General features: G+C 49.0%; 1 protein-coding gene across 2 annotated transcripts in view; it reads left to right on the top strand.

The window, feature by feature from the left end:
* Positions 1-12,700, top strand: part of TIAM2 (TIAM Rac1 associated GEF 2) — a 237,261-nt gene that overhangs the window by 216,101 nt on the left and 8,460 nt on the right. For both annotated transcript variants that reach the window (XM_047769867.1, XM_047769866.1), the window contains 5 exons: positions 58-237; positions 2,958-3,026; positions 3,893-4,018; positions 6,253-6,361; positions 10,824-11,003. In XM_047769867.1, the coding sequence (XP_047625823.1) occupies positions 58-237; positions 2,958-3,026; positions 3,893-4,018; positions 6,253-6,361; positions 10,824-11,003 (664 nt within the window). The remainder of the gene's footprint in view (positions 1-57; positions 238-2,957; positions 3,027-3,892; positions 4,019-6,252; positions 6,362-10,823; positions 11,004-12,700) is intronic.

Raw genomic sequence — 12,700 nt, 5'->3', positions numbered from 1 at the left:
CTTGGCAGGTGGCCCGATAACGATGGAGAATGTCCTGTGCCTCTTGTTCCCTCGCAGAGTGCTGAGCAGATCGCCGCGCTGTGCAGGAGTTTCCACGACACCCAGCCCAGCGGCATGGAGGGACCAAGCGAGGGTCAGGACCCACCCCCGAGGCCGCTGGCTCGCCACCTCTCGGATGCAGATCGCCTCCGAAAAGTCATCCAGGAGCTCATGGACACGGAGAAGTCCTATGTGAAGGTAACAGGAGATGCCCCCACAGTTCCCGCTGCCCTCCTGTAGCGGCCAGTTGTGTGTTGACAGGGCGCCCGGGTCCTGTCTGCCTGGGGACCCTGCCACTCATCCTGAGGGAGACGCCTGCTCCGCCAGGTGGTGAATTGCTGCCGTGAAGGGTGAGAGGGCGGGAGGTGAGAGGCTTGGGAAAATTAGGTTCCCGCTTTGTTTTGTTACCAAGGTAGCTTTCACTATGGAAACAGATGTTCCAGCTTGTCATTTGCCATCTGTGGGAAGGGAGCCTGGGCTGGTGTAGTGAAGGGGGATGGAGATCACTGTCCGGGACGAACAGCAAGTTCACAAGTGGCTGCTGGTTCGGGCCCCGGAGCTCAGGCCATTATCATTCAGGACGGAGCCCCACGACCAGGGCGCTGGCCGTCACATGGGCAGTCCCCAGCCACCACACGCGGTGGCAGCTGAGCCTTTCAGTACCTGGGGAGTGCATTTCTTTATCTCAGAAGCCTCAGTCAGTAGTTTGAGAGCCATTTTCTAAACAATGCACTGGGCGCTTGGGAAGACAGAGTTCTTTGGCTTTAAGTACGTGCTGACGCTTTGGAACTATTTTACACTGACTTCGTTGGCCAGTTGCTGGAAGCAGCGTGGCATAGTGTGGTAGGCTGAGGATCCAGGGCTGGCTTGGCCTCCACCTGCTGGTGTGGCCTTGGGTGGTCCCTTCTGAGTCCTTTATCCGGGGTCTGAGACAGGTGTGTTCTTACGCCAGCTCTAACATGCCAGGTCAGTGAGGGAAGCCTTGGTACACGTGCACACACACACACCCCTCTCCTTTCCCCACAAGACACATCTGAGTTTCCCCTTTTATTAACATCCCTGTGGTTTCATCTGGACTTTGCCAAAACCCTCGTTCACAGGAGGCTCGGGAGAACACCAAAGCCCCTTCTCTTGGTCCCCTAGGGGAGGAAGGAAGGCTGTGGCGGTGACAGCTTCCTTTCCTTTCCTACTCTGTCTTGCCCTGCACCAAATGTGCAGAGATAAGGAAATATCCAGGCGGTTAAGACCAGATTTCCAAACCATCCCGGGGCCACTGTGCCCTCTCCCAGCAGCTCTGTGCGCTGCGGTGTTTGAGGCTTCACCTCCTGACAGCCCGATGGTGGTCGTGGAGTTTTCACCCGCAGCGTCATGGGCGTAGTTGAGAGCAGAATCCAAGTCCCTTTTTGTTGTTGATGTTGTTTATACGGTACCAGCAGATCACGCTGTCTGGAGGGTCGCTGCGCTGGGACCCTGGTCGGGACTGGTGTGGATGCTGTGGGCCAGGGAGGTGAAAAGTGGGGCCCTCCCGTCTCTGCGAGCAACCTGTGCTTCGTCTCCTCTGCCGGTGTTGCAGCTCTGGCCCTGAGGCTCTGAGTGGCCAGTCTTGGTGTCACTGGTCCTGGGCGCCAGTGGCCGGCACCTTGTGCCCCTGCCTCGCACGGAATAACCAGCCCTGATGCCTAGTGTGGTTCACACACACACGTCACTTCTACTTTTTCTCTTTGTTGCTGACTTTTTTTTTTTTTTAATTTTAGGGCTGCACCTGCAGCATATGGGAGTTCCCTGGTTATGTGCTGAATTGGAGGTGCAGCTGCTGGCCGACGCCACAGCTCACAGCAATGCCAGATCCATAGCCCACTGAGCGAGGCCAGGGATTGAACCCGCGGAGCCACGATGGAGCTCTGGGATGTTGCTGATATTTAACGTGGACTTTTACATGTCCTTTAACCTGGGTCTCCAGATGCGACGTGGAGTTTTCAACATGTGGGATACAATTCAGTAACTTCTCACCCCTCCTCTGCAGCAGCCGCTGTGGAGCAGAGAGGGAGGGGAGGCCAGGGCGGATTTCTTGTCAAACACTCGGTGTCACGGGCCTATCCGCTTGCTTTCAGAACCTGCACCACGAGGTTCTGGAGGCTTCTGGCTCTTCAAAGCTCTCCAGGGCTGGGTTTCTCCGTTACAATATGAGGGTGAAGTAATCAGATACTTCTGCTATTTTGGGACTCAGAATTCTTCAGAATAAATGAAATAAGGAAAAGAAATCATTTCTGTCATCAAATTATATCCTGATCTTGGCTTCAGGATCAAAACAAAAACAAAAAACTTCAAGGAATTTTATAAACACAGTCAAGCCCCCCCACTCAGTACTGTTGGAGCCCCGTTGGCTGGAGACTCAGATGTGGCCTAAATCGTAAACATTATGACTGCTCATCTTTGGGCATTTTTTTTTCTGGCATTTGAGTATGGGAGTTTGCAGTCCTGCTCATGCGTCAGCCCCAAACCTGAAGTGGCTCAGCTGTCCTTGCTGGAGCTGTCACCGTGCTCCTTGAGGCAGAGGAGGAAGCCAACTCGGCCAGCAGATGGGGCCACAGCTGGCGAGGACCTGGCCAGGGCTCACTTCTCTGCAGGGGAACGAGTGCTCCTGCCACAGTGGCCCGAAGAAAGATCCCGGTTCTGCCAGTCAGACATTTAAATATGCAGAGCAGGTGATGGAGCTATAAAGGAAAATGCGGGCCCAGCTACTGAACGGATTGTGCTGTGCACCCCTTTGAAATAGGTGAGCAAGAAGCACCACTTTCAGGGTCAAGAATTCAACAAGGCCTCAACTTCATCATTCCCAGTGGGAGTCTGGAGCTGCTGGAAATGCTCGGGTATGTTGGAGACTTAAGGGTTAAAGACGCTCCCCTTTTGTCTTGCAGGATCTGAGCTGCCTCTTTGATTTATACTTGGAGCCACTTCAAAGTGAGACCTTCCTTACCCAAGACGAGGTAAACAGCCATCCTCCTCACCTGCTGACCCATAGCCTGGTCTCTGTTTGCCCTTCAGAGAACAGACCTAGATTTCATCTCCTGCTTCCAAAAGGACATTCAGACTTAAGGATCTTCAGAGAGACTCCATTGTCTCTCTGGCCTTGGAGACCTTTGGCCTCCTCCAAAGCCATTGATGTGGCAAGATATATACATATATATATATATACCCACACTGTCTTTTTAGGGCCACACCTGCATACACTGTCTTTTTAGGGCCACACCTGCAGTATATGGAAGTTCCCAGGCCAGGGGTCCAATCAGAGCTGCAGCTGCCAGCCTACACCACAGCCACAGCAATGGCAGGTCCTAGCTGCATCTGTGACCTACACTACAGCTCACAGCTACGCCAGATCCTTAACCCACTGAGCAAGGCCAGGGATCGAACCTGCATCCTCATGGATACTAGTCAGATTCATTTCTGCGGAGCCACGATGGGAACTCTGGCGAGAGTTACAAACACAGGGGAGGGTCGTGTCCTTTCTCTATTAGAAGATACGACCAAAATTACTTTTCAGTGCATGAGTTTTTAATTCGAAATCACAGGAATGAGTTCTGCTGACTTCCATCTCCCCCCAACCCCCACTCTGAGTTCTGAACACTTGACCCCTAATAAAAAATTATCATAGAGTTACAGGGCCTGGAGCTGTGAGACTCTCTGTGTGTCAGCTGCATCCCAGAAGGAACATGCTGTCGTCTTTGCAGGATTTACCTCTGTCTCCTTCTTGGTGAATGACTCGTGATTTATTTGTGCGTCTGAGAGGGAGAGAGAGGCGTCCACGTCTCCGTCACTAACACCCTCTTTTCAAATCCTTGTCTTCACCTAGATGGAGTCGCTTTTTGGAAGTTTGCCAGAGATGCTTGAATTTCAAAAGGTGTTTCTGGAGACTCTGGAGGACGGAATTTCCGCATCATCTGACTTCAACATACTTGAAACCCCCTCGCAGTTTCGGGTAAGTCTCGCAGACGTGGGTTTAAAGCGAGATCGGGTGGGTCCAGTGCAGAGTTCTCTTCGAAGGAATGTGATCCCTTGACTGTTTAAAAGATGACTTCAGTGCTTCCACTGCCTGGTGTTCTCTGGCGGACGCTAAAAGGAGGCTCTGTGTCCTTGAGTACATGCTCTGGGGATCAGACGTCTGGGTGGCACAGCTTTTAGGGAGTCTGGCCTGCTGTGGACCGTGTCCACGCTCCAAACTCAGCTCCACCAGAGGATCTGTAGGGCGACTGCATCTACCGCGTCTGATTTGGTGTCGCCACGGTCACATGACCCTGAGATGAAAGCCTAGGCGTTCACCTGTTCTGGGAGAGCTTCTAAATGTAGCAGTTTGCATCTACCAACCCCAGACTCCCCGTCTATCCCACTCCCCCCACCCCGGCAACCACAAGCCTGCTCTCCAGGTCTGTGCTGTTTCTGGTTGGTAGATAGGGCTCTTCTGCGGAGCTCTGTCTCCAGTGTGGACACAGGTGACTGGCTGGAGGTCCCACCGGGGAAGGAAAGGCAGAAGGGAGTAAAAAGGGGCTAAAGGAGTGTGCAGCGAGTAATCATTCATAACTTATTAATTAATTATTCATTCCTTATTAAATGCTTATTAATTAGCCTCTCAGATTATTTGTATCCCACTGTGTCAGATGCATTTTTTTTAATAAAATTTTCTTTCTTGTTCTTGATTGCACACTCTGTCATTAGTCTCTGCTGCCAGAATTTTTTTTTTTTTTCTTTTTTGGCCACCCTGCAGCATATGGAGTTCCCAGACAGGGAGCAGATCCAAGCTGCAGTTGTGACCTAAGCCAAAGCTGTGGCAACGCTGGATCCTTAACCCACTGTGCTGGGCTGGGGATCGAACCTGTGTTCCAGCACTCCCAAGACACCACCAATCCTGTTGTGCCACAGTGGGAACTTTAAAAAAAATTTTTTTTTTTTTTTTTTGCTATTTCTTGGGCTGCTCCCACGGCATATGGAGGTTCCCAGGCTAGGGGTCCAATCGGAGCTGTAGCCACTGGCCTACGCCAGAGCCACAGCAACGCAGGATCCGAAGCCGCGTCTGCAACCTACACCACAGCTCACAGCAACGCCGGATCGTTAACCCACTGAGCAAGGGCAGGGACCGAACCCGCAACCTCATGGTTCCTAGTCGGATTCGTGAACCACTGCGCCACGACGGGAACTCCAGTTTTTTTAATTATAATATAGCTAATTTACAGTGTTGTATCAGTTTCTCCTGTACAGCATAGTGACCCTGTCACACACACACACACACATTCTTTTTTCATACTGTCTTCCATCATGGTCTACCCCAAGAGATCGGATATGGTTCCCTGTGCTGTAAGGTAGAGCCTCATTGCTTATCCATTCTAAATGTAATAGTTTGCAGGTACCAACCCCAAACTCCCCATCTAGCCCACTTCTTCCCTCTCCCCCTCTGGCAACCACAGGTCTGCTCTCCATGTCCGTGATCTGTTTCTGTTTTTCATTTGTGCCCTATTTTATTTTATTTGTCTTTTTGCCATTTCTGGGGCCACTCCCGCGGCATATGGAGGTTCCCAGGCTAGGGGTTGAATTGAGCTGTAGCCACTGGCCTACGCCAGAGCCACGTCTGCGACCTACACCACAGCTCATGGCAACACCAGATTCTTAACCCACTGAGCAAGGCCAGGGATCGAACCCGCAACCTCCTGGTTCCTAGTTGGATTCGTTAACCACTGAGCCACAACAGGAACTCCTGTGCCCTATTTTAGATTCCGCATATAAGGGATATCATACGGTACTTATCTTTCTCTTTCCAACATACTTCACTCAGTATGAGAATCTTTAGTTGCGTCCATGTTGCCGCAAATGGCATTATTTTGTCCTTTTTTTATGGCTGAGTAGTTTTCCATGGCTGTGTGTACCATATCTTCTTAACCCACTCACCTGCTGATGGACACTGAGGTGGTTTCCATGTCTTTTCTGCTGCCAGAAACTTTTCAGTCAACCTGAAGATCTGCTAGCAGGACGCAGGGCTCTTCTGCATTTCTTGGGCAAATGAGGCTGCCCTGGGCTTTCTGTGAGTGGCTTCCTTGAGGCACTAGCGCTCTGGAATCTCAAAGACAAAGGCCACGGAGGCACCAAAGCAGCCAGATGTCATGCCTGAGCCAGCAGACATTGATGAAACCACGTCTGATGTAACTTTTCCCCTTTTCCTTCTAGAAACTACTGTTTTCCCTTGGAGGCTCTTTCCTTTATTATGCGGACCACTTTAAGCTGTACAGCGGCTTCTGCGCTAATCATATTAAAGTGCAGAAGGTTCTAGAGCGGGGTAAGTTGCTCAGACCTTTTATAGCTATGCTTGTGCCATTCTAATTGTTAACGAAGAGTACATTTGTATTCAGTATGTACGGATACGTGTAATTTAAAACAACAGACTATGCTCCATTGTTGGCCTTGAAATTGACAGACATTAAAGGGGAAGTTTGTATCAGTTTTCTGATAACAGTGAATGTGTGTGTCTGAGGGCAGAAAAGTTGCTTTGCCACGTGTCACGTTGCTGTTAAATCACATCTGGGTCCTTTTTTCACCGAATTCCCTGCTCTAAAACTTTTAACCAACCATATAAGCCCCTGGAGGGAGCAGAAGGCAGTGAAGGCCATTTTCTTTCTTCTTTCTTCTTCTTAAACCCGAGGACCCGTTGCAAAAAAACAAAAAACCACCACCAAACTCACAAAAAGTGTGTTAAGTAAAATGAAAAGCCTCTTTGGTGAGACTGGTGTTTTTCACAGCCCGTATCCTGGCCTGGAACTATCTTCTGTCCTCCACATTTTTATCGGCTTTAACTGAAGACTTTAACTTCTTTGACGTCCGAGGTAACTGGGTGACCACCCTGCGTCACTCCTCCCCCACCTCGTGTCAACAGCCCCTGTTACCCTGGGCAGCTAGAGAGGTGCCCGGGCCTTCACTGCTGGCTTGCAGTGGGTCAGCCTGGGGGCAGCCGGCCAGGACATTGACCCCCTTGGGCTTTCAGTGACAGGCCAGCGGGTCAGCCCAGGCTGGGAAGTATAGTCAGAGATTTGCCAGTGGCAATGACCCTTTTCAGAAGTAGAAGTATCGGGGGGAGTTTTTGTGCCGCTGTCATCATCACTGTGTCATCAACCCGATGTTCAAGTTATTCTTGTTGTACCTATTGATGAAAATAATCATTAAGCAATCTCTAATAGAAGAGTTTTATTTGAGCCAAACTGAGAACTGTCGCCCGGAAGACAGCCTGTCCAGCAGCTCTGAGGAACTGCTCTGGAGAAGCACGGTTTTCACAGTTTTAAGTCTTGTCAGAACAAAGGACACAAACAAGTCAGGGATACGATCCTGCAGGGTTTCAAAGAACCAGATCAGCACGTACACAGCCAGTCGGTATGGCTTTGGCACCTGGGAAGGGAGTCTTATCATCAAAGGAAGACACGCATTGGCACCCCAGTAAGGGAGGCATTTAACCTTCGTTTTTAATACAGACATTCTTTTCTTTTTTCTGGTGCGCTGCAGCATGTGGAAATGCCCAGGCCAGGGGTCAAATTGGAGCTACAGGAGTTCCTGTTGTGGCTTAGCAGGTTATGAACCTGACTAGTATCCATGAGGATGTGGGTTCGATGCCTGGCCTCGCTCAGTGGGTTAAGCATCCAGTGTTGCTGTGAGCTGTGGGGTACATTGCACATGTGGCTTGGATCCTCTGTGGCTGTGGCATGTAGGCTGGCAGCTGCAGCTCTGATTTGATCCCTAGCCTGGAAACTCCTAATGCTGCAGATTCAGCCCCAAAAAGCCAAAAAAAAAAAAAAAAAGTGCTGCAGCTGGGGCCTGTGGCACAGCCACACTGGATCCTAGCCACATCTGTGATCTATACTTGCAGCAATGCCAGATCCTTAACCTACTGAGCGAGGCCAGGGATTGAACCTACATCCTCACAGGGACAATGCCGGGTTCTTTAGTGCGCTGAGCCACCACAGGAACTCTGAATGCTGACATTCTTTGCTTCTGGTTAGTGGGCCCTTTTCTTTCATAATTAAAGCAGATGCACAATGCGTGTTTGCTTGGCCATAACAGAATATTTTAATTAGCATGAAATTCAGGTCAGCCCATGTGTAGGTCAGAATGACGTCCTCATACCTCAGTAGGTGAACATTTCTTTTATCACACCCTGAACCAGGAAGGCTTAACTGGGGTTGCTGTCACCACGGGCTTCTTTCAGTCGCCACACACCTTTTAGCATGAGATTAGGATTCTCAGTTTTGCCCCTCAGAAGATGTTTTTCTATCCCATTCTTTGCAATTGCTATTTCTGGTGGCAGAGATGAGAGGAGGTCTTTAGGCTCAAGGGCGTGAGCAGCAGTCACTCGTCAGCCCAGAGAACATCAAACACACACGGGTCCCCAGGAGTCACTGCCGGTCCGTGCGAGTCCTGCAGTGGAAGGCGTCTTATAAAAATACGTGTCGTCCTTTTTAGTTTATCTTGCTGTCTCCGGGAAAGGTTCCCAGGCTACCTGCATTCTCTTGTGTCCTTGGAAATTGGATCTGAGCCCGTGAAGCTTGAACTGTTACAATATCAAGCGTTTCCAGGATAAAAAGATAACTTCCGGGCGACTTGAATGCCGCCTCTGGAGTTCAGGCTGGCCTCGTGCACTTGGCTCCCACTGTGATGTGCTGCCTCCCTGGAGCCCAGTGACGCAGGGCTCTCTTCCGCAACAGCGCAAGTGTTTGAGGCAGCTCCTGTATTGGAACTTTATTTATTTTTGTCTTTTTAGGGCTGTACCTGCGGCATATGGAGGTTCCCAGGCTAGGGGTCAAATCGGAGCTGTAGCCACCAGCCTACACCACAGCCACAGCAACAAGGGATCTGACTGAGTCCCATCTGTGACCTACACCACAGCTCACGGCAACGCCAGATCCGTGACCCACTGATCAAGGCCAGGGATCAAACCCATGGCCTCATGGATACTAGTTGGGTTCATTAACCACTGAGCCATGACAGGAACTCCTGTATTGGAACTTAAAAAAAAAAGGAATGGATGTATATATACATGTGTGTGTGTGTGTGTGTGTGTGTGTGACTGGGTCACTTTGCTGTATGGTAGAAAACTGACAAAACACTGTAAATCAACTATAATGGAAAAAATAAAAATCATTTAAAAATATTTTATTGAAGTATAGTTGATTTACAATGTTGTGTTAATTTCTGTTGCACAGCAAAGTGATTCAGTCATACTCACATATACATTCTTTTTGTGCATTTTCCATTGTGGTTTATCCCAGGGTATTAAATACAGTTCCCTGTACTAGACAGTAGGACCCTGTTGTTTATCTCTTCTTTATGTGATAGTTTGCACCTGCTGACGCCAAACCCCCCGTCCATCCCTCCCTCCCCCCGTATTGGAACTGTTTTAGTTCATTGAAAGTACAGTAATGAAAAGCGTACAAATGGCTTGCTCACCTCCTCTTCACCACCAAAGAAGAAGAAGGGTCATCCCACCATCCAGTTTGTCTGGTGGTCACACAAAATGGTACTGCATCTCATACGAGGTGTCTCTTGCCCTTGTACAAAACCCCCAGTAAAGGCCGTCATCCAGACTGGCTGAATTCCTATAGCTGGTCAACCAGTGTCAGCAGGTGCAGTCGACAGCCAACAGCTGGTGTATCCACTGGCTCTCCCGAAACTAAAGGCACTTGGGGGGCGTTCCCGTCACAGCTCAGTGGGCTACGAACCCAACTAGTATCCATGAGGATGCAGGTTCAATTCCTGGCCTCACTCAGTGGGTTAAGGATCCCACGTGGCTGTGGCTGTGGTATAGGCCGGCAGCTGCAGCTCCAATCTGATCCCTAGCCTGAGAACTTCCATTATGTCACAAATGCGGCCCTAAAAAGCAAAAAAAAAAAAAAAAAAAAAAAGCAAAAGAAAAAAAAGAAAATGCACTTAGGTTCACATGTGTACCTTTGTGATACCCAGTGGAGAAATGGTTTTCACTGTCACGAGGGGTCTGAATCTGGTACTGCTGAGAACTGTGGAGATGGAGGCTACAGTGCTTATTATCTTTAAAGGAAAAAAAGAGAAAGATCTTGTTCTACAGAAGTCTTTAATTGTGTAGAATAAGTAATGACCTTTGCTAGGTCAGTGGAAGAAAATACTGGTTCATTTTGCTCTATGAATCTTTTGGGGAGGGGTTTGGGGTAGGGTCTGGATAACACCGTCTTGTGGCTTTATGAACTGTCTGAGACTCACTTTTCCGGCACCTATAACAACCTCTCTCATGGGTCTGCATGTGCATGTGCCTTGCAAGTCAGCCTCCTGGCATTCCTGCCGTGGTGCGATGACATTGGCAGTGCTGTGGGAGCACTGAGTTGCAAGTTCAGTCCCCAGCCTGGCACAGTGGGTTAAGTGTCTGACGTTGCTGCAGCTGCAGCATAGGTCACAGCTGTGGCTTGGATCTTATCCCTGGCCTGGGAACTCCTTATGCCTCGGGGCGGCCAGAAAAGGAAAAGGCTCCTGCCCTTTGCACCATGTTCCTGTTGGGCACGTGGACGGAGCTCTCCTGGCAGCTCCACAAGCCCCCACTCGCTCTGGTTCATCCCAGAGCTGTGATGCTGCAGCACTTGACCCACAGGCATGCTGGGCTTTTCTCAAAGGATGACTCAAGGGGGCCTGTAGATGTGGATTGTCTGTAACTCCATTAATGCCTAAGTGAAGTAGAATCTAACTCATCCCGCCGTGTTCTTCTAAGGGTCTTTTAATCCATCTGCTTGTAGCGAAAACAGATAAAGCCTTCAAAGCCTTTCTGGACGCCCGGAATCCCACCAAGCAGCACTCGTCCACGCTGGAGTCCTACCTCATCAAGCCAGTTCAGAGGGTGCTCAAGTACCCCCTACTGCTCCGGGAACTGGTGTCCCTGACGGACCACGAGAGCGAGGAGCACTATCACCTGACAGGTACAAAGGGGGCTCGGGTCCTGGTGTGACCGCGCCAGCCCCAGCCTGCGGATCCCCTCCCCCTGCGGAGTGCCACATTCTGCCACATTGCTCAGTGCTGGGATGGTTCATCTGAGATCTAATTTTAGTATGCGAAGAGAGCTAGATATTGTGGCCATCCCTTTAAACGGGCAAAATAATTTGGCAAAAATTCTCTCGTTGAAGAGCCGCTGGAGGGATGATTCCATTCTTATTTCTAAGAGAAGGCAGTTTAAGCTCCATGAGTTGAAATAAGCTGCTTTGGGTCGCACCTGTTTAACAAACAGAGCTGCCAGGGTCAGGCCTGTTTTCTCACAATTTAGTGCAGCCTTGTGAGCACTGCTGATGGAATATGTTGGGTGGGGCGCCACCTTGTGGACATCTCGGAGCAGAGCCTGGCCCTGAAACCAAACTCCCAATGACAGGTTAAGCCCCACTGAGCTGTCTTCTTTTGCAACCTCAGAAGTTATTGACCTCTTTAGATACACATTGGCCAAATACACACAGCCCCTAAGTTTCACAGTAAATAGAGTATCTCTTAAAGAGATGCTGTTTGGATTGGAGAGAGGGATTTGTTCTCCAAGTGTCAAAACTAGGAGGTCTAGGTACACTACATATAATAAAGCATGTGGAGAGAGAAACACACTTAATGATAAATATTCGTATCACTGAATAGCAAACACTAAGAAGAGTGAAAATTAAACTTGCTCCTTTTCTGTGACAAGCAAACTTTTGTATAAGTAATAAGGACAATTTTTTTTTTTTTTGTCTTTTTAGGGCCACACCCGTGGCTTATGTAGGTTCCCAGGCTAGGGGTGGAATCGAAGCTGCAGCTGCTGGCCTACACCACAGCCACAGCAACTCGGGATCCAAGCCGTGTCTGCAACCTACAGCATAGCTCATGGCAACACTGGATCCTTAATCCACTAAGCAAGGCCAGGGATCGAGCCTGCGTCCTCATGGATACTAGTCAGTTTTGTTACCGCTGAGCCACAATGGGAACTCCAGGACAAATTTTTTTGTATAACAGTTAAAGTCTGTAAAGAAATGATCCAAATTATAATTTTCATCCAAATAAATACTGTGTGAATAGTTCACTTTGCATTAATATGATCTTTAAAAGGGGTCTGTTACAAAAAATTCTCCAGACTGAATTAAAATACTGAATCAGAAGAACAAAGTATGAAAACTAGCAAATTTGGAGGTGACTTGAAAAAAATCACTTGCTTTTTGACTTTGACAAAATCATTTTGTTCCTCACATGCCTGTCAAAAATTACAAATAAAGGCCATGCATGAATGCAAACAATTGCTCTGGCTGTCAGGCATTTGCAGAGGTATTTGTAAGTTCTTATTTAAAAAACTGTTGCTGCTCACCATTCCAGTAAGTGGTCCAGGAGGAGAGGCAATACTTAAGAGCAGGTATCTGTGACCAGTTGGCCTTGGGTCTGAATTCTGGCTCCACCCCTTATGTCTGTCTTCAGAAGCCTGGTAGAACACACAGGCCCTCTGCATCTGAGTTTTCCCGTTGTCAACTGGGATTGATAACAGGCCCATTAAATGAGATGTTTCACATAAACCACCTAATAGAACACACAGATAGTGCTCAGTAAGTGTGACCTGTTATTAGTAGTGATACTTTTTACTTGTCTCATTTCAAAGAGCATTCAAGGTGGAAGA

The sequence above is a fragment of the Phacochoerus africanus genome, chromosome 2 (assembly GCF_016906955.1).
Source record: "Phacochoerus africanus isolate WHEZ1 chromosome 2, ROS_Pafr_v1, whole genome shotgun sequence".
In the NCBI taxonomy this organism is placed as follows: Eukaryota; Metazoa; Chordata; class Mammalia; order Artiodactyla; family Suidae; genus Phacochoerus; species Phacochoerus africanus.
The sequence above is the reverse complement of the archived record's forward strand: the minus strand, read 5'-3'. Positions and strand labels throughout refer to the sequence as shown.